The sequence below is a fragment of the Ruditapes philippinarum genome, unplaced genomic scaffold (assembly GCF_026571515.1).
Source record: "Ruditapes philippinarum isolate M1 unplaced genomic scaffold, ASM2657151v2 ctg16518_1_1_1_1, whole genome shotgun sequence".
NCBI lineage: Eukaryota > Metazoa > Mollusca > Bivalvia > Venerida > Veneridae > Ruditapes > Ruditapes philippinarum.
Genome location: NW_026861456.1, coordinates 1 through 19218, shown reverse-complemented (window position 1 = coordinate 19218; position 19218 = coordinate 1). Strand labels below are relative to the sequence as shown.

General features: G+C 34.3%; 2 protein-coding genes across 4 annotated transcripts; both read right to left on the bottom strand.

Moving 5' to 3' along the window:
* Nucleotides 1–10348: 10348 nt before the first annotated feature.
* On the bottom strand, nt 10349–11287 carry LOC132715660 (uncharacterized). Its single transcript, XM_060698699.1, has one exon. The coding sequence runs from the start codon at nt 11285–11287 to the stop codon at nt 10349–10351; it is 939 nt and encodes a 312-aa protein (XP_060554682.1).
* Nucleotides 11288–12679: 1392 nt separating this feature from the next.
* On the bottom strand, nt 12680–17267 carry LOC132715659 (uncharacterized). Of its 3 annotated transcripts, XM_060698697.1 has the most exons (3): nt 17173–17214; nt 16762–16921; nt 12680–14115 (listed from the first exon to the last, which is right to left on the bottom strand). In XM_060698697.1, the coding sequence occupies exons 2-3, from the start codon at nt 16816–16818 to the stop codon at nt 13165–13167; spliced, it is 1008 nt and encodes a 335-aa protein (XP_060554680.1). In that variant the 5' UTR covers nt 16819–16921; nt 17173–17214; the 3' UTR covers nt 12680–13164. The 3 variants fall into 3 exon arrangements, with proteins under 3 accessions (XP_060554680.1, XP_060554679.1, XP_060554681.1); XM_060698696.1 differs by lacking the exon at nt 16762–16921 and having other exon boundaries at nt 17173–17267; XM_060698698.1 differs by lacking the exon at nt 16762–16921 and having other exon boundaries at nt 17071–17187.
* Nucleotides 17268–19218: the final 1951 nt, after the last annotated feature.

Sequence of the window (19218 nt, the reverse complement as noted above, 5' to 3'; positions counted from 1 at the left end):
CATTTAGTGATCAATTTCCACCAATATTTGTGTTCAAACTGTTCTGTGTTCATAAAATTATACATTCTATATCATTTTATTGTTCATTTTTAGCAGGCTTTTTTAAGATGAAAAAGTTCAAGCATTATGAATCCGCTCTGGAGCAGGTTTTACTGGATAGCCTGGATTAACTATGACAAACATATGTTAAAGTTATTCGCTGACATGAAACGTTTAACTTTAATCATTTGCGCCAGTGCTTTTCAGGAGTAGGAGTCGAACCTGATTAGTTCTAGTTCTGTGATAATGTTAGTACAACAGTTATTTTACACACACAAAAAAAAACGTTTATCCTGTTCTTTTGATTTTGATTTATATATTTGAATCTCATTTTACTATGGTACTTGATTGATTAATGAAGAAGAAAAAGGGAGAAAACTTACTAGACAAAAGTTTTCAAATTTATTACACCTGTACATCGGATTAGCCTACTAGTAGGTTCTTTTTTTGTGATAAAGAAAACTAGTAACAGTGTTTATATGAAAGTGTATTTATTTTTTGTCACAAAAAACTTAATTTCTTTGAGACCATTGGTGTCTTCAGTACATAATGTAGCTGGAAATTGTTAAATATTTTGGAAAACATTTCAAAGTTCTTTAAAAGTGAAACTTTTAATCTACCATCTTGGATTGACCAAAAGTTTAATGTTTGTAGGGCTATCAGCAAAAAATGTTAAGCATATATATACATTGTAGTATACATTGTAGTACCAGCTGTCTAAAGCCAGTTCAGTAAAGTCCTTTACCTGCTGACTTAATATAAAATGTATTTGCCCTGCTTTGAGCAGTCTGATCAGAATCCATGCTGTTCGCTTACCAACTCTATTACAAGTAGAGAAACTGATAGCCAACAGCATGGATCCTGATCAGACTGCAAGGATGCGCAGGCTGGTCTTGATTTATGCTGGTTGCAAACGCACTATGTTGGTTTTGTTGTGACGCGGCTCAAATGTATTTTGAAATAATAGAAGTGGACGCAGTTATTTTGGGCTCAAGCACTAAATGACAGAGCAGCTGGTTCCCACCTATAGTAAAATTATTAGAGAAGTAATTGATGAGATTGTTATTATGATTTTGTTGTTGTGGTTCTTAGGAAAGGACGATATTACATCTTTTTGTTTGTTTATAAGTATGTTATATTGTTTATATATGATTATGTTAAAATGTCTTAAGACATTTAGTGATCAATTTCCACCAATATTTGTGTTCAAACTGTTCTGTGTTCATAAAATTATACATTCTATATCATTTTATTGTTCATTTTTAGCAGGCTTTTTTAAGATGAAAAAGTCAAGCTATTATGAATCGCTGTGACACTATTGTGATATAGCCATTATTCAAACATTTTAAAAGGTATCGACACAAAACTTTGAACCCTTGCTTATCATGACAAGGGACAGTTTCAATACAAGTGGCATAGTTCTGAAACTGTTGTTTTTTAGTTATGGCCCTTTTTAACTTTGAATATTTAATAGACGAGCATTAACAACACATGCTGTGCTCTTGTCAATGTTTTTTTAGCCATATGTAAAAGTCGGCAAGTTTTATTTTCATGGAAATGATAGATGTCTTTAGAATAATGATATCCAGATTGTAAAATAGTTCCTTTGTGGTGCTACCATCAATACTAGGGGTGTCATGATTAGAAAAAATGCTAACCGTTTAATTGGCATCGTAATAACCATGTGAAAGGTTTAACCAACCGTACTAATAAAATCCTTAAATTTTCAACATTATCTTTGTTTCTATATGACAAGATATGCCATTTTGTTGGTATTTTAGGTATGCTGCCTTACATGTTATATGTGGAACTGCCATATGTATATTTGTGGTACTTCCATAAATAAAATGTATTTGTGGTGCTGCCTTACATGTATTTGAACTGCTCAACTTGGTTATATTGTTTCAGGTTGTTTATTTCTTCTTTTTATACCCCCAAAAACGAAGTTTTGGGGGGTATATAGGAGTCACCCGCTGGTCGGTTGGTCGGTCGGTCCAGACGTCCGTTGCATTTTCCTTGTCAGGAGCATAACTTAAAGACTAATGATTGGAATTCAATATAACTACACACAATGGTCAAGCACATTGAGAGGAAGTGCAGTGCACAAGAAACATAACTCTATCTTGACTAATTACAGAGTTATTGCCCTTTGTTATTTTTCCTTGTCCGGGGCATAACTTAAAAACTACTGGTTGGAATTCAAAACAACTTCATACAATTGTCAAACACAATAAGGGGAAGTGCAGTGCACAAGAACCATAACTCTATCTAAAGTAATTACAGAGTTATTGCCCTTTGTTACTTTTCCATTCCTTTCTTTTGTCCTGACCATAACTTGAAGACTAATTGTTGGAATTCAATATAACTACATACAATGGTCAAGCACAATGAGAGGAAGTGCAGTGCACAAGAAACATAACTCTATCTTGACTAATTACAGAGTTATTGCCCTTTGTTTCTTTTCCTTGTCTGGGCCATAACTTGAAAACTACTGGATTGAATTCAAAACAACTTCATACAATTGTCAAACACAATAAGGGGATGTGCAGTGCACAAGAACCATAACTATCTAAAGTGATTACAGAGTTATTGCCCTTTGTTACTTTTCCATTGCTTTTCTTTTGTCCGGACCATAACTTGAAGACTAATTGTTGGAATTCATTATAACTTAATACAATGGTCAAGCACATTGAGAGGAAGTGCAGTGCACAAGAACCATAACTCCATCTTGACTTATTATGGAGTTACTGCCCTTTGTTACTTTTCCTTGTCCAGAGCATAACTTGAAAACTACTGGTTGGAATTCAAAACAACTTCATACAATGGTCAAGCACAATAAGGGGAAGTGCAGTGCACAAGAACTATAACTCCATCTTGACTAATTACAGAGTTATTGCCCTTTGTTACTTTTCCATTGCTTTTTTTGTTCGGAGCATAACTTGAAGGTTAATTGTTGGAATTCAATATAACTTCATACAATGGTCAAGCACATTGAGAGTAAGTGCAGTGCACAAGAAAGTACTGCACAAGAACCATAACTCCATCTTGACTAATTACAGATATATTGCCCTTTGTTACTTTTCCTTGTCCGGAGCATAATTTGAAAACTTCTGTTTGAAATTTAATACAACTTCATACAGCTGTCAAGGACATCAAAAGGAAGTGCAGTGCACAAGAGCCATAACTCTATTTTGACAAAATACAGAGTAACTGCCCTTTGATACTTTTCCTTGTTCGGAGCATAACTTAAAACGTACTGGTTGGAATTCAAAACAACTTCATACAATGGTCAAGCCTAATAAGAGGAAGTGCAGTGCACAAGAACTATAACTCCATCTTCAGTATTTATAGAGTTATTGCCCTTTGTTTCTTTTCCTTGTCTTTCTGGACTTATTACAGAGTTATTCAATAAAACTTCATCAATGGTCAACCACATTGAAAGGAAATGCAACATACAAGAACCACAACTATCTTAAATTGCCCACAACCATAACTCTATATTTCAATTGTTTTACAAGGTATTCTGTTACTAGTAACATCCTCATTTCTGAAGCAGTCTTGTGGGGGTATTTATCACATTTAGTGATAGTTCTAGTTTTTCTTAATTTGAAAGGTTTCATTTTATTCTACTATCATATTAGGTAGAAAGTGCCATCAAATTCCAATATAGCTTCTTTTTGTGTTGCTTGCCATACGTTTAATAAAGTGCCTTGTTGGCTTAAATTGTAGAGAATTGTTTTTGCCATACAACATTCAAGTGATTTATATTTTTGTTTGCCTTATTTTATATGTAAATACATTTTATATTGTTACAGATTGTGATATTAATTCAAACCTTTCCTTTGTTACATGCAAATCTTAAATAAAAGAAGTTAAAATTTTGTATTGCTGGTTTTTTATTTCAGTCAATTTCCCAGCTATTTAAGAACTGAAATTGAACAGCTCATGGTAAGGCATTTTGACAGGCTGTGCTAGTCATGTGTCATCATCTTTTGTTTCAAATAACATCTTAAACAAATGTTGTGAAAACTATGCAGGATTGCACTTGGCATAAAGTTATTTCAAAATTGTTCAAAGAATTCCATTCCATGCAGAACTCTGGTTGTCATGATAACCAAAAAAAGGTCTACACAAATTTTCTACTAAACTACAAGGGATAGAGCTTATATATTCGGTATGTACTCGTACTTTGTAACATTGTCAAGTGGTCTGTATCGAATCTGTTCAAATTATAGACCCTAGGGTTACACTTTCCCCTGCCCCAGGGGATCATTGGTTTTCCTACTATGTAATAGAAAAAAACTTTAAAAACATCTCCAAAACCATTTAGCCAATGTTGTTTAAACTATGCAGGATAATTCTTGCCATTAAGCTTTTTTCACAAATGTTACAAGAATTCCATTCCATGAAGAACTCTGTTTGCCATGGCTATAAAAATCTTCTCCAAAACTGCAAGGGCTGTGTGCTCTACCTAGTTTGTTCAAATTACAGCACTAGGATCAAAATTGGCCTAATCTTGGGATCACAAGTTTTCTTTCTGTGTATCAAACTATGTTCTTTCTATGTATCAAACTATGTTCTTTCTATGTATCAAACTTATGTTCTTTCTATGTATCAAACTATGTTCTTTCTATGTATCAAACTATGTTCTTTCTATGTATCAAACTACCATATAAGTGTTTTTTTTTGCGGGCTCCAAATTCTGCGGTTTTTCTAAATTTTGGCATGTTTTTAGCTCGACTATTCGAAGAATATGAGAGCTATTGTAGTCGCCCCGTCGTCTGCGTCGGCGTCTGCGTTGGTTAAAGTTTTTTGTAAAGTCAAATATCTCAATTATTGCTTGAGATATTCAATTGAAACTTACAATACTTATTTATAGTAACAATGTACATCAGATTGACAAGTTGGATAACTCTACCTACAATATTGACAGAATTATGCCCCTTTTTAACTTAGAAATTTTGGTTAAAGTTTTTGTAAAGACAAATATCTCAATTATTGTTTGAGATATTCAATTGAAACTTACAATACTTATTTATAGTAATAAGGTACATCAGATTGACAAGTTGGATAACTCTGCCTACAATATTGACAGAATTATGCCCCTTTTTAACTTAGAAATTTTGGTTAAAGTTTTTGTAAAGTCAAATATCTCAATTATTGCTTGAGATATTCAATTGAAACTTACAATACTTATTTATAGTGACAAGGTACATCAGATTGACAAGTTGGATAACTCTGCCTACAATATTGACAGAATTATGCCCCTTTGAAACTTAGAAATTTTGGTTAAAGTTTTTTTGTAAAGTCAAATATCTCAATTATTGCTTGAGATATTCAATTGAAATTTACAATACTTTTTTATAGTAACAATGTACATCATTTTGCAAAATTGCATAACTCTGTCTGCAATATTTGCAGAATTATTTGCCCCTTTGAAACTTAGAGATTTTGGTTAAAGGTCTTCAAAGATATTTACTTGAAACTTTACACATGTACTTAGGGTCATAATTTGAGGGTCATAATTGTATGTCACTGACCAAGTTCCATAACTCTTGCATTAAGGCTGATTCATATCCCCTTTTCTACTTAGTCTCTTGGTTATTGCAAGTTTTACATATCTCAATAACTATTAAAGATATTTATTTAAAACTTCACATATGCATTTAGGGTCAGAATTGTAGGTCACTGACAAAGATCCATAATTCTATCTTGCATTTAGGCTGATTTTTCTTCCCTTTTTCAACTTAAAAAATTCATGGTAAAGTTTTGCTTGTAAGCTGTTATCTCCATAACTACTGAAGGGTTTGTGCCTTTTTTGGGACAATTTTATGCATTCATAATAATAAAGCAATGATTTACTTGATAAAACATCTTAATAACAACTTCACTGCTTTGTACCTTTTCTGTCAATTTTATGTATTCATAGGTAATTAGTATTATTATACTCAATAAAACACCCTTGTGACATTACCTTCCAAATAGTCAAGCCAATACTGTATAATTAGACTCTCTCTAAGGCCTATAACATGAATTTATAAAAAAAAATTAGCCCTTTTGTGACCTTAGAAAATTTAACATTATCAAGGCTCTTTTACTATCAAGCACTTAGAATAGTCCAGCGTGCTGTCCTACCGACAGCTCTTGTTATTTCTGCGGACTTTATTTCTGCGGCACATTCTTTGGACATAACGTGATTTAAATTCTGCGACTTGTCTTATCAAAGTCTAAGTCACATTACCCTATCTATTATATTTGCATGTACATGTTCACATTTGTTTATAGTCGTCACCGCAAAACTGTTTAGTAATTACAAGCAATTATATTGTTTGCTTGCAAGCAAATATAATGCACAACAATAGAAAGGTATACATCTTTGATCAGTGAAAAATATACCCTGTTAGTATCTTTAATTTAATAAAATTGATAGAAGTTTGCCGCAAATCAGATGACAATTAAAGTATATAACGATTATTTAGCAGTATAAGGGTTGTTTTTAAATATCTTTATTCTTAAATTAGCATCATTAACAATAAGTGCATTCTTACAAACACAGATTACATACTTAGCCGAAAGCAATTTTATACAACTTGAAAACCCGCTAACCGGTATAATCTGTTAGTCGTTATTAATTTAGACGAAACAGGTCATAATGTAGGATACATATCGTAGAAGGTAAGTGAAATATTCTGCGGTTTTTATTTCTGCGGTGCCGAACCTGACCGCAGAAATAAAGTCACCGCAGAAAAAACCACTTAAACGGTATGTTCTTTCTATGTGCCAGCCTTTATTGTTTGTAACATCTTTAAAAACATTAACGTATATCTAAATGGTTCAAGAGATCAAAAGATAATAAATAATTATTCAAAGAATTAAAGTGTCATAATTGTTTAATTGTTATTAAATTAATTGTTGTTAATCAATCAAGCAATACACTATAGTGGGGCCGAAACGTCTCGCGGAAAAGGGCCGAAACGTCCAGGGGCCGATTTTTCGACTGGGGCCGATTTGGTTTGGGGCCGAAACGTCCTGTTTGCGGCAATTCTACCGATGTTGGCAGCACAAGAAAGGACAACATTAAGGAATTCATTTATGAAATTCTACCGATGTTTGCAGGGTGAAAACAACAGGCGCTGCGTCGTCTCAAAAATAAAACCATGAATTATAAAACAAGAACATTGAGATTGGCAGTGATTTTTTAAAGGCATGGCGGTCTTTTTCAATCCACATACGTACATGTACAATGCATGCCCGCTTGCTGTGACGATCAAATATGTTCATATGCTATTATAAAAATATTGTTTTATCGTCTATGAACAGTACATGTACGTGAAATCAGAAGTAGTTTAATCTTCTTCAAAACTGTTTTTTATTTTATAAAATGACATGATATAGATGATGTACAAACCATAAACAAATAAAACAAAAAGACAAATAAAATGATCATTTTATTCTTTGCTGTTTTTATTTTTTGTCAATCTTTGTAATGCTGATTACAGGTGAATGAATTACGGGAGCAGTGCGCTAGGTAAGTTGAACGGCCTCTGTCAACTTGTTAACACCTCTATAACTCTTGAATTCCTCCATAATGCCTGAAATAAAAAACAAAAATCTTAATTTATTAATGATCATCACAAGACAATTGACTTTTGATATCAATATCAACATACATCTACATATGACTTTGATAACAGAATGAGACCGACAGATTTTCGGAGATATTCTTGGAATAAAATTACAACAATATATTACTAATTTTTATGCAGCTTTATTTAGAAACGATTAAGTTAATGTTAATTCTCAAAAATTATATATAAATCAAGTGTCTTCTAATTAAAACGGCGGATGTGACAGGTTGACACGTAACTAAAATACATGTAAACAATGGATTATGAAGAAACGTACATGCACATCATGACAATTTTTAAAACTATACAAACCAATATAAAAGTTGGGAAAGTCAATTTTTTTGATGTGCACATGTTATCAATGATTAAAATATTATGAAGATCGAAACTCATTTTCCACATTGAAAAAAAACAACACAACACAATATTTGGCACCTGAAATAAATTAGAACGGCACATTATCGGTATTTGATGCATTTAGAAACATTTAAGATTAAGAAGTTTATATAATTAATTCATTTCTTAAAGAGGTATAAAAAATGTTGGGCCGTTATTATATGGATTTTTTAAATCGCTTTTTGTTTTTGATAGAATTTCGGGTTCCTGTGGTTATTGCTACTGACCTAATTAATCGGGATAAAAATAAACTTGAGATTACGGTAGTGATTTTTTCTAATCAAATGTACCTTTCAACTGTTTCAGGGTAAATTGAAAACAACAACCGTAAAAATCATCTTTATTTTCGAATGGTAAACTAAAGAATTAAATTAAATATAAAATGAGATTGCACTTGCATTTATTTACACCAGCTAGACACCGACATGGAGTCGCGCGCTTTTATTTTCGTCTCGGAGTCACTCTTATCACACGTTTCTCACGCGGAGTCACTCGTTTTTATGGACAAATACTCTCGCGGAGTTGCGAGTGTTTTCCTCGATCCTCGGAGGATTTTGCATATTCCTCGATATCTGTACTGTATCAAACTATGTTCCTTCTATGTATCAAACTATGTTCTTTCTATGTATCAAACTATGTTCCTTCTATGTATCAAACTATGTTCTTTCTATGTATCAAACTATGTTCCTTCTATGTATCAAACTATGTTCTTTCTATGTATCAAACTATGTTCCTTCTATGTATCAAACTATGTTCCTTCTATGTATCAAACTATGTTCTTTCTATGTATCAAACTATGTTCTTTCTATGTATCAAACTATGTTCAAACGTTGGGAAGAAACATTGTCTTGTTGGCCATTCCTTCAAATTATAGCCCTAGGATCAAAATTAGTCCCCCTATGACTGGGTTCATAACCAAAGGACCTACCTTTTTTGTGTCGCCTTGAAAAAGGTGACATATAGTGGTTAATTTTGTCAGTGTCGGCGTCCCCTTAAGCTTGTCCGGAGCATAAGTCAGTCATTATAGTCGGATTGACTTCAAACTTGATATGCATGCTTCTTATAATGACCCGAAGTGTCCAGGCTATTTCTCATAAATTATAAAAGCTATAGACTTGAAACTTCATAGGATGATAGATCTTATTAATAAGAAGTGCAGTCCACAGAAACTGCTGCTCTGCATTTTTTATTTTTGAGTTATTGCCCTTTGTTAATTTTCATTTTTGACCTGGCCATTTCTCCTAAACTATATTGTTCACAAGGTGACACATCCAACTCGCGGAGTTCTAGTTGTATTTAAAGCTACAGCTATGAAATTTTGACCAGATGCACATTTGCAGATACAAAATGAAACTTTGACATCAGTTGACCTAGATTGTGTTCATGTGACCTATTTTTGTACTTCTAGCTATAAAGTTATAAAATTTAGACTAACTCAGCTACAATGTACCTTATAGCTATAGGTATGAAATTTGGACTATACCCAGTTTCAGGTGTGGATTTTACCTTTGATATCAGTTGACCAACTATTTATCTAATGACATACTTTTTAGCCCAATTGAGCATTTTGTCTTTCACAGCGTTTCTCAGGAGAGCGGTATAGTGCCTTTTTTGGACCTCTTGTTTTATGTGTAGTTTATATTATTTTTAGTTATTGTGATAGAATCAGCTGCTTTTCTGAGTTTAAGCTCACCAGAGCACAAAGTGAGAAACCCCATGATTGGCCAATAATGATGAAACTACAAGAATGATCCTCGAACAGTCCTCTATAAAAATTGCTCAAATGGTTCAAGTCTGTTGAACAAATTGGGCGACAGAGGTATAAATAGAGAATAAAAACCCAGCTTTTAAACCTCTTGTCAATGTAGACCTATCTTCTGATTAGGGCCATCATGGCCCTCTTGTTAAGTGACATATAAACTACAGTCATGTGAAATGAAGTTTAATATGTTTTATTTCAATATCGTTTTAAAATATTCCATTAACCACAGCATTTTATTGAATCAGCACACAATTTGTCTACTGTTCTTAACCCATCCAGGTTAAAAGTACTTTTTAGACATGCATATTTTGTCACAATAATTGAGTATTTGTACAAGAACATGTAAAACATTATACTAAACATATGTTTTAACAGTATTTAAGTCCATCACGACCCTGTTGTTTACTACTTAAAACTAAATTACAGGGAACATTTTTTATCGTCTGACGACAAAAAATAACCATTATAACCAAATGGGGACAAGACTTCATGGTACAATGAACATCAGTTTCATTGGTCTTTTTCAGTATGTTAAACTAAATTTGTAGGCCAAATATTCCAGAATTGAAATAGGCTCATACTTCTTGGACCCGTCTAAACATTCAACTATATATTCGTTGTGTGGATCAACAAAGAACACAGCAGACTGCCTGGACTTGTTTTTCTTCTCATCTTTATTTGGAAAAACTACCCTATGTCTCGTTGCAAGTAGTTTATCCGCTGTCCATCTCTGCATCAAATCACCAGTATTTACCACAATCGTTCCAGGAATTGGAGTTACTGGAACAAACCCTTTACCTGGTATTTCTACCTCGAGGCCGCCAATATCGTCTTGAAATAAAAGCGTTATTGTTCCCCAGTCAGTATGTTCTCCAAGGCGGATCTGGCCCGACTTTATGTCTAAATTAGATGGTATAGGTGGATAGTAAGCACTACGAAGCGTGGTAGGATTGTCTTTAGTACCAATATCCTTATGTGCGTTTCTCATAAAGTCATCTCCAAGACCTAAGCCAACGGACAGTACATCTAACACCCTATAGGAAAGTTCAGTACATTTCAAAAACATATCCCTGCTGGCTTGTTGAAATGTCACCGACGGCCAATCGTTCGGGTCATCCGCCGGGTGGAAGTTAAATGCCTCCTTCAAATCGCCTGGTCTTTCTTGGTTTAATTTCTCCGTTTCAACACCAACCCAACCAAAGTTTTGATCTTTTTTGCGAACATGTTTAGTCTTTTCTTTCTCTGGCTGTTCAAAGAACTCTCTCGATATATCCATATATTTATCAACCATATCTTGTTCGATTCCATGATTTTTCAAATAGCAAAATCCAACATCGGTAAATGCTTCTTTCATAAGATTACCTACATGTTTAATTTCATTCTTGCCAACACTTTTACTCTGTCTGTGCACACCAATATTATCAAACTCTATTACTGGAATTGTTGAATTTGAATCAGCCATTTTGCCTCTCGGTTATATAGCTATTGCGGATTTTTCACAAAGCAGTATCGTGTTAACTATGTAAATGTCATGCTCAACAAGTTACCCCATAACCGTTTACAATCTTTATTTAAAAATAGGCCAAAAGTGTATAAATAATGTAGGTCATAAATAAAGTCATGTATTGTATATGAAAGATAGTAAGATTTTTTGACATGCCCATACATTTTGTATTTAGTTAGTGTTATATTATCTGGCCGCTTTTTGTATAAACTCGTATATTTTCTGGTCCTTGTAGCAAATATTTATTGGGACATTACCTGCAAATAAAACTACGTTTTACATGTACACCAGATATTTGCAAGTACATGTGTCTGTTTAGACTAGTAACTTTTAAAGCTGCATGCCTCTTGAGAAGCCAAAATATTTTTTTTTAAATCAAACCTGAGAAAAATGTAACAAGATTTTAAGAAAAGTAAAAACAGATTCTTTTACCTTCTTTTCTTACTTGAATTTTACTTTTAATACATTTTAGAAATTTTGATAAAAATACGCATGAATATGTAGGCATATGCTGCTTTAAAAACAACATATTCGATACCTGACTTGCCTTGGAGTACCATCTCATTATTCATAGACATGTTCTGCTGCTGGTATTGCCTAAACTGGACCTCTTTAAACTGACAGGCGTATATATGACATATATACTACTTAAACTTTCAATAAACACGTGTATATGTGCTCATGCATTGTTTAATCTCGAAGCTGGCTAATCAGTAAGCATAGCTTTTGCACAATAATCCCTACCGCGATATATACCTTATTTTTGAATCTAGACAAAACTGTCATTTTAAGGCAATATTTCAAAATATGTACTGATCGACTGAATAGCGAATCACTGAATATTGAAGACTATGATGATTAGATAGCACTGATGTGCCGGTTGATCTTGGTCTGCACTGGTTGCATGGGTAGAGTATGTTGCCACTAGCAGACTTAAGAGTTTTTAAATTAGAACATGTTTTGACTCAACCAAGGCAACTTCGCTTTCAATCCTATTAATGACGGCCTGGACCATGCTTCGACTTATGATACTTTTAGGAAGCCGACTCATGTGAGTGGTAAATTAAAATTGTAATCATAGCCAATAAATAAGTCTGGTTTTACGGCGCACCAACACAGTGTAGGTCATATGGCGCCAAAACAGAAAAGATCATTTCGGCTGACCAAAGGTGTTACACAATTCTGGTGTATACTGGATGACTCGAGAGAAAGAGTAATAATAGTGGTTCAGTTAAGCTTCGCACTTACCCTTTCCTAATTATCAAGCTACAATGATTTACTTTAAGGTAAAGAAATGAATTTTAAATATAGTCACACGAAGTAATAACAAAAATAAAAACAACACAAGTCATTAGATTAACATCTGCTTATTAATTTATTTCAAGTAAATTAAATGCAAGGCATGAGCCATGTTGAAACGTTTTTTTGTTTGTGTTTTTGGCTTTTTTTTTGTAAATGAAAACTCGAAGGTCGAAATGATTATAGATGTGCTCTGTGCATTAATTACAAACTACATGTATGTGAGATTATGATATGACTACAAACGATTCTTTGTCATTGCACTCCTTCCAGTTGGCATTCACTCTGAATTTAATTTTAAAGCCCATATCTTGAACAAAAATATTTCGAAATGAAATAAAATGAGATAACTGAAATATAGATAATGTCAGTAACCCACCCAATGCAACAAGTGTCTTTTGACACTGGTACAAAGTCAGTCCAGCCAACCAGTCAGTGCTGTGTATATACAATTTATACAACCGACTTGCCCAATTTCTGCTGTTAAATATTACGTTGCAATACAAAGCAAGTCCGTTTTACTTGTAATAACATGGTTAATACGTCAGACTAAATCTGTAGTTAAGATAATCAAGGCCGGAAATTGGCTCGTATTTCTTGGACCCATCTAGGCATTCTATCATGTAATTATTATCTGGATGAACAAAGAACGCAATAGACTGCCGATGCTTCCTTTTCTTAAACTCCACTTCCGGTATGAGCACCCGGTGTTTTGTTGCAATCAATTGATCAGCCGTCCATCTCTGCATCAGGTCCCCGATGTTGACTACAACAGTTCCTGGGATAGGAGTAGCAGGTACGAAACCTTTATCTTGAATGTTTACTTCAAGTCCGCCAATATCGTCTTGAAACACAAGAGTTATCGTTCCATAGTCAGAATGCTCCCCGAGACGAATTTGGCCAGGTTTGATACTCGATTCCGGCGGTACAGGGGGATAATACAAACTACGCAAAGCCGTCGAATTTTCTTTTGTGCCAATATATTGATGCGCATTCCTCATGAAATCTTCTCCTAGATCTAATCCAACTGAGAGTGCATCACATACACGATGTGAGAGTTCGGTGCATCGCAAATACATATCACGACTTGCCTGCTGAAATTCCGCCGTCGGCCAGTCATCGGGATCATCCGCCGGTTGGTAATTAAACGCTTCCTTCAAGTCACCAGGTCTTTCCGGATTCAAGCTCTCCCTTTCTACGGCGACCCAGCCAAAATTTGAGTCAGTCCCCCGAACGTGTTTCATTTTTTCCTCTACCGGTTGTTCGAAAAACCCACGTGAAATATCCATATATTGACTCACTAAATTCTGATCGATTCCATGATTCTTAAGATAGCAGAATCCCGCCTTAGTGAAAGCATCTTTCACACGGTCTCCGACAATTTTCAGCTCCTTTTTGTCTATAAGTTCCCGTTTTCTGTGTAGACCAAGACTTTCAAAATCTAAGACTGGTATTCCGTTGCATGATTCTTCCATCTTGTCGGTAATCTAAAGTATAAAAGAAAAAATTCTTTATGAAATAATAAATTACATGTATATACAAGCTATAATGATAATGTAAATGATAATAATAAAATTCAATAATACATGTATTTATAATAATTACACAGCAGTCTGAAGGACAGCTAAGTTCCCTTCCGCAGAATGTGTACTTCTTGACCTTAAACCAAAGTTGTGCCATGCACATATATATCGCAAGTACATTTGCTCATCACAAAGGCTTTTTTCACTAATTGGCTAATAATCTTCCATATTCAGAATGATAACTATGTCCATCCTCTTATTTTGTTTGACTTTCTAGGTCAAGGTTTTGGTAACCATGGGTAATTTTAGACTTCATATATTGACATTGGTTGTATCATGCTTTAGTCAAAACTGCTGTTCCGTGTACATGGTTTAGTAATATAAATGTATGTCTTGTTCTAACTTATAATACTTTGATTGTGACTCTAATGTATTATTTGTTATAGTTTTCATCATTTTCAAATCATTCAGGTAAGAATTACAAGACTGCTGGATATGTTATAACCTTGACCTTGGGGGTAGCCATCTAGTTGTTGCCCTCTGTAGGTGATGATGGTGATCATTTGTGCCAATATAATTACAAAATCTCAGTAATTAAAAAGTTATGAAGAGGACACAAAATTGTTGTCTTGTAAGATTTGACCTCTATGTTTGACCTAGACCTTTGGTGTAGCGACCTGAATATTGCCCTCCACACATCATGTCATTATGGTGACCATTTGCGCAGTCATTTTAAAAACTTTTCAGTTGTTTCTATGTCAAGAAGCGGACAGGAAAATGTGGACTTTATCATTTGACCTTTATATGTAACATTGATCTTGGGGATAGCAACCTAGTAACTAGATGTTGCACTATGCAGATTGTGTCATCGTGGGGATCATTTGTGCCAAGTAATTTAAAACCTTTAAATTGTTAATAACTTTAAGAGCGGACAAGTAAAAAAGATGTTTTAATTTTGTACCTTTGAGTATGACCCTGACCTTGAGGATAGTGACTTGATTGTTGTACTTTGCACATAGTGTCTTAATGGTGATCATTTCCGCCAAGTTATCATAAAAACATTGCAGCGGTTTAAATGTTATGGAGCAGACACGAAATGTAGACTTTTCAACACTTGATCTTTAAATGTGACATTGACCTTGAGACGCCAACTCTGCACATCGTCTCATAATGGTGATCATTTGTGCTAAGTTATTAAAAAAACAACATTTCAGCGGTTTAAAAGTTATTGAGTGGACACGAAATGTGCTTCTTAACACTTGACCTTTAAAGGGTAACGTTGACCTTGGATATGATATGCAGCGGACACGAAAGTTTTACGGACGGACGGACGGACTGACAGTGGCAGACAGAGGCCATTCCTATAATCACATACCCGCTTTGCGAAAGGGTATTAGATAATAATAACAATGATAATGATTATGACGATGATGATGATGATGATGACGACGACGACGACGATGATGATGATGGTTGTAGTGGTGATCATCATCATCATCATCATCGTGGCAAATGGCGAAAAACTTAAAATTCAGGCTGATCCAACATAAGCCAACTATACTATATTTACTTTGGAGGACACTTTTATAAAAGAATGAGCCTACATTTTCTCCCGAAATTACTATACAAATACGAGAGGTTATTTGTACGTTTAATAGTGAATATGGTGTGAAGAGCATTAGGTCCCCTCATTTGAGTGAGTAACCCATCCACAGAGTGTTTCCAGGAGAAAACATTTGTTGTTGGTTTTTTTCCCCAAAAGAACAATATTATGCACATGCCTTTAATTAATGGGTCACTATAGATAGCATGGGCTCTATACTTAAATTCGTAAAAAATACTACGATTTACCATCAGTGAAGATTTGTTCATTACGTACAGGTATTTTTAAAATGCATGAACCAATTTATCTCACTTAAAATTTATCTGAAAACCATCAACATATTTGTTTACAGTTATGATATATGCATATAAGTTGACACATATATAAACACCCCTATTATCACACCCGTTAACATGTAGGGAAGCTAGACAGTTTGTTGCAGGTAAACGCAACTATTTAAAGCGGATTACCAAGTTATGATCTTATTTTTGTCTCTTTTTATAGACATAATTGTCTATGGTATATTATGCAGCAATCGATTCGAACAGGATACCATTCTACCATCGTCGGATACCCACGCTTGATAAACATGTCACATAACATGCAATCATGATGATGAATGATAATGGTTCGGCCGTGGGTATCCGACGATGCCATTCTACCTGCAACCTACTGATCTACGTAATTGCAACCAGTTTATGGGTGTGTTTATAATTTGATACATGTACACGTCAATGCCATTCCATAAAAATTGGCGTATGGTCCCCAAGTAAAAGAATGGCCAATGCGTACGTGTGATGTGCCCTAAACGAGAAAACAATGGGCTGGAATTTTGAAAGGGGATCAGGGGTTATGAAGCCTGCATGTCACAAATAAGCCGTCAAAAGACAAATCTAAAGAGCAGGCCACATATCCTAAGGGTGATTAAATCGTACGTATTCAAGTGTGGAATACTGGAACCACCCAATTAGAAAAAAAGCCGAAGATCGAGGAAGAACAATAAATACCACAAGCACAACAATATTGTCGTTCTGAACAATATTAAAGGATCGGAAATATAACATCCCTGATTGAATGTACGGGGCGACTATTTACGGTCTCCACACGGCACATATTACAACGCTGATGTGACTTTAAGTCAGCAATCGAACCATCTCGGCTATTATTCTGAAACAGAAAGGACCGAGAAGTTGCGATTGATAACAACTCGGATGAATTATCTTTTACTGTACACAATCGCGTACAGTGATTAATAATGTGACTAAATCTACAAGCGTTATTATATAGAAATGACTAATGAATTCATAAGCTACTACCTTATTCCAATCTGTAGAATACTTTATTTGATAGGAAAACATTAAGTAGATCTAGCTAAATTCTAAATTCAAAATAAACAAATAAACAAACATGACGCTTACCCTATCAAAAACAACACCGTACGGATTTAGTACGTCCCGTTGCAATAAAATACGGTATGTAATAAGGACCATCACCGACGTGATGACACAACGACGGTCTAGTGATGTAAGGGCAAATGCATTTTTACAAATTTCGGGAAATTGAAAAAAAACTGTCTGCAGACTATGGCATGTTAAATGTTGCAATATTCGATAACTTAAATTTGTATTCTATATCCAATATTTATATTGTATAACCCTAATTTTATATTCTATTCCAAAGGGACCCGGCACAGTGTTTGGACAGTGTAAAAAAAGTATTTCTAGAAAAAAAAAAATATATATATAATATAGTCTATATATTACATATAAACTATATTTTTTTCGAGAATTACTTTTTTACACTATCCCAACACTGTGCCGTGTCCCTATGTTCTATACCATAATATTATTCAATCCTGCTGAATATTTGTTCATCATAAAAATATTTGTGTGCGATTAATTTTCTAAACATATATTCATTTATTTTAGGTAGACTTTTACTACATATATTGGAAATAAACTTGTCAACAACTTCCAGCTTTAAATTACTATTTGTTTACATGTTTAGTTTCTTAGCGTAGGTTAGACCGAAATACCGCATCCGTTCTGTATATTCATACTATTGTGTTCGAGGTCCTTATCCGAAGACTGACGGAAAGGGCCGAGTAGTTGCGATTGGTAAACCCTCATAATGACCAGGACAAACGCACTGCGTTGCAATCAAATCGAGCGCCGTCTGCGTTATAAACAATTTTTGTCAATTCTTCTATAAAAAAGGCAGTAACAATTTTCAACAGCTCCAAAATATGGTTGTTTTGTACATTTATCATACACTCCATGTAATGATGGTGTATTTAGGGGTCGTTTTTTGCACACATAATTATGTACAATGTACGTGTTTTTACCAAAATTAGGCAAACGTGGCGTCCCCTCGTCAAACTGTACAGAAGTGATTGTACAAATGGCAGTGAATTGCACCGTGTGCGTGCAATAAGTTGGAAAAGTACATATGTGGGCTCCAGTCTCACCAGGTGTTTCCAGTAAAACATTAAAGCATAAAGCAAAATTCAGTCATAAACTTACCGACAAAAGCAAACAGCCATATTTTATCCATCGCTTTTCGATCGATGGACCCACCGCCTCTGCGGTTAGCTTTCCCATAACTGTTCAGTCTAGCCCCCGTTTAAACACCTTTACTGAGAGGCTTGACCCATTCTATAAATTCTAAATCGCACAGTATGTCTTTTAAATTAATAGTCTCGTAGTACTTTTATTCTTTTAACTTTTTAATTTGCATATTAATAATTTCTTTTATTAACAGTTCCCTGACAACGCACCTGCTAGTCATAATCAGAATTGATTGTTAAGCAGTATGATGTAGATGTAGATTCGTTTTAAATGTCCATGCAGTTTATCTATGTAAGAATGTATTTTTATGTGTTTAGGTTTTAGGACCTCAGTGGAGCTCCTTTAATTAAGTACCTTAACAAACTTATATATTATAAACCGTTTTTAACTTCAAGGTCCCAGCTTCTTTCAATATTTCATTTTGATACCACTTCCAATTGTTCTTGCGTCTTAATGCTCGAATGTTTCGCACATGTCACGTGATGGTATGCAAACCACATTAACTTTTTGGTCTTTCCGAATAATCCAGGCGGGAACAATAGTTTTATTGGGGAGGCTATGCCGACCCAATGTTGATACCGTCCGTCAAATCTTACTGCCGCGGTAATCAGGTAAAAAAATAGTACCTTGATTTTTTCTAAGCTGACTCATCTCTCATCACAGACATTTACAATATGAAAATATTTAATATTTATTCTTTAATTTCATATCAGATAATAATTCTCTGAAAAATTCTTGATTTTTGTTTGTTATTTTTTCAAAATCACTACTCCGTGACGTCATACTGCCGCGGTAATCAGGTTAAGGCATACGTACGTCTGTAATAAATAGTTCTGGTATGAAAACCCTTCTACATAATAACTTTATCAATAATTTTTTAACAAAAAGCATAAATGA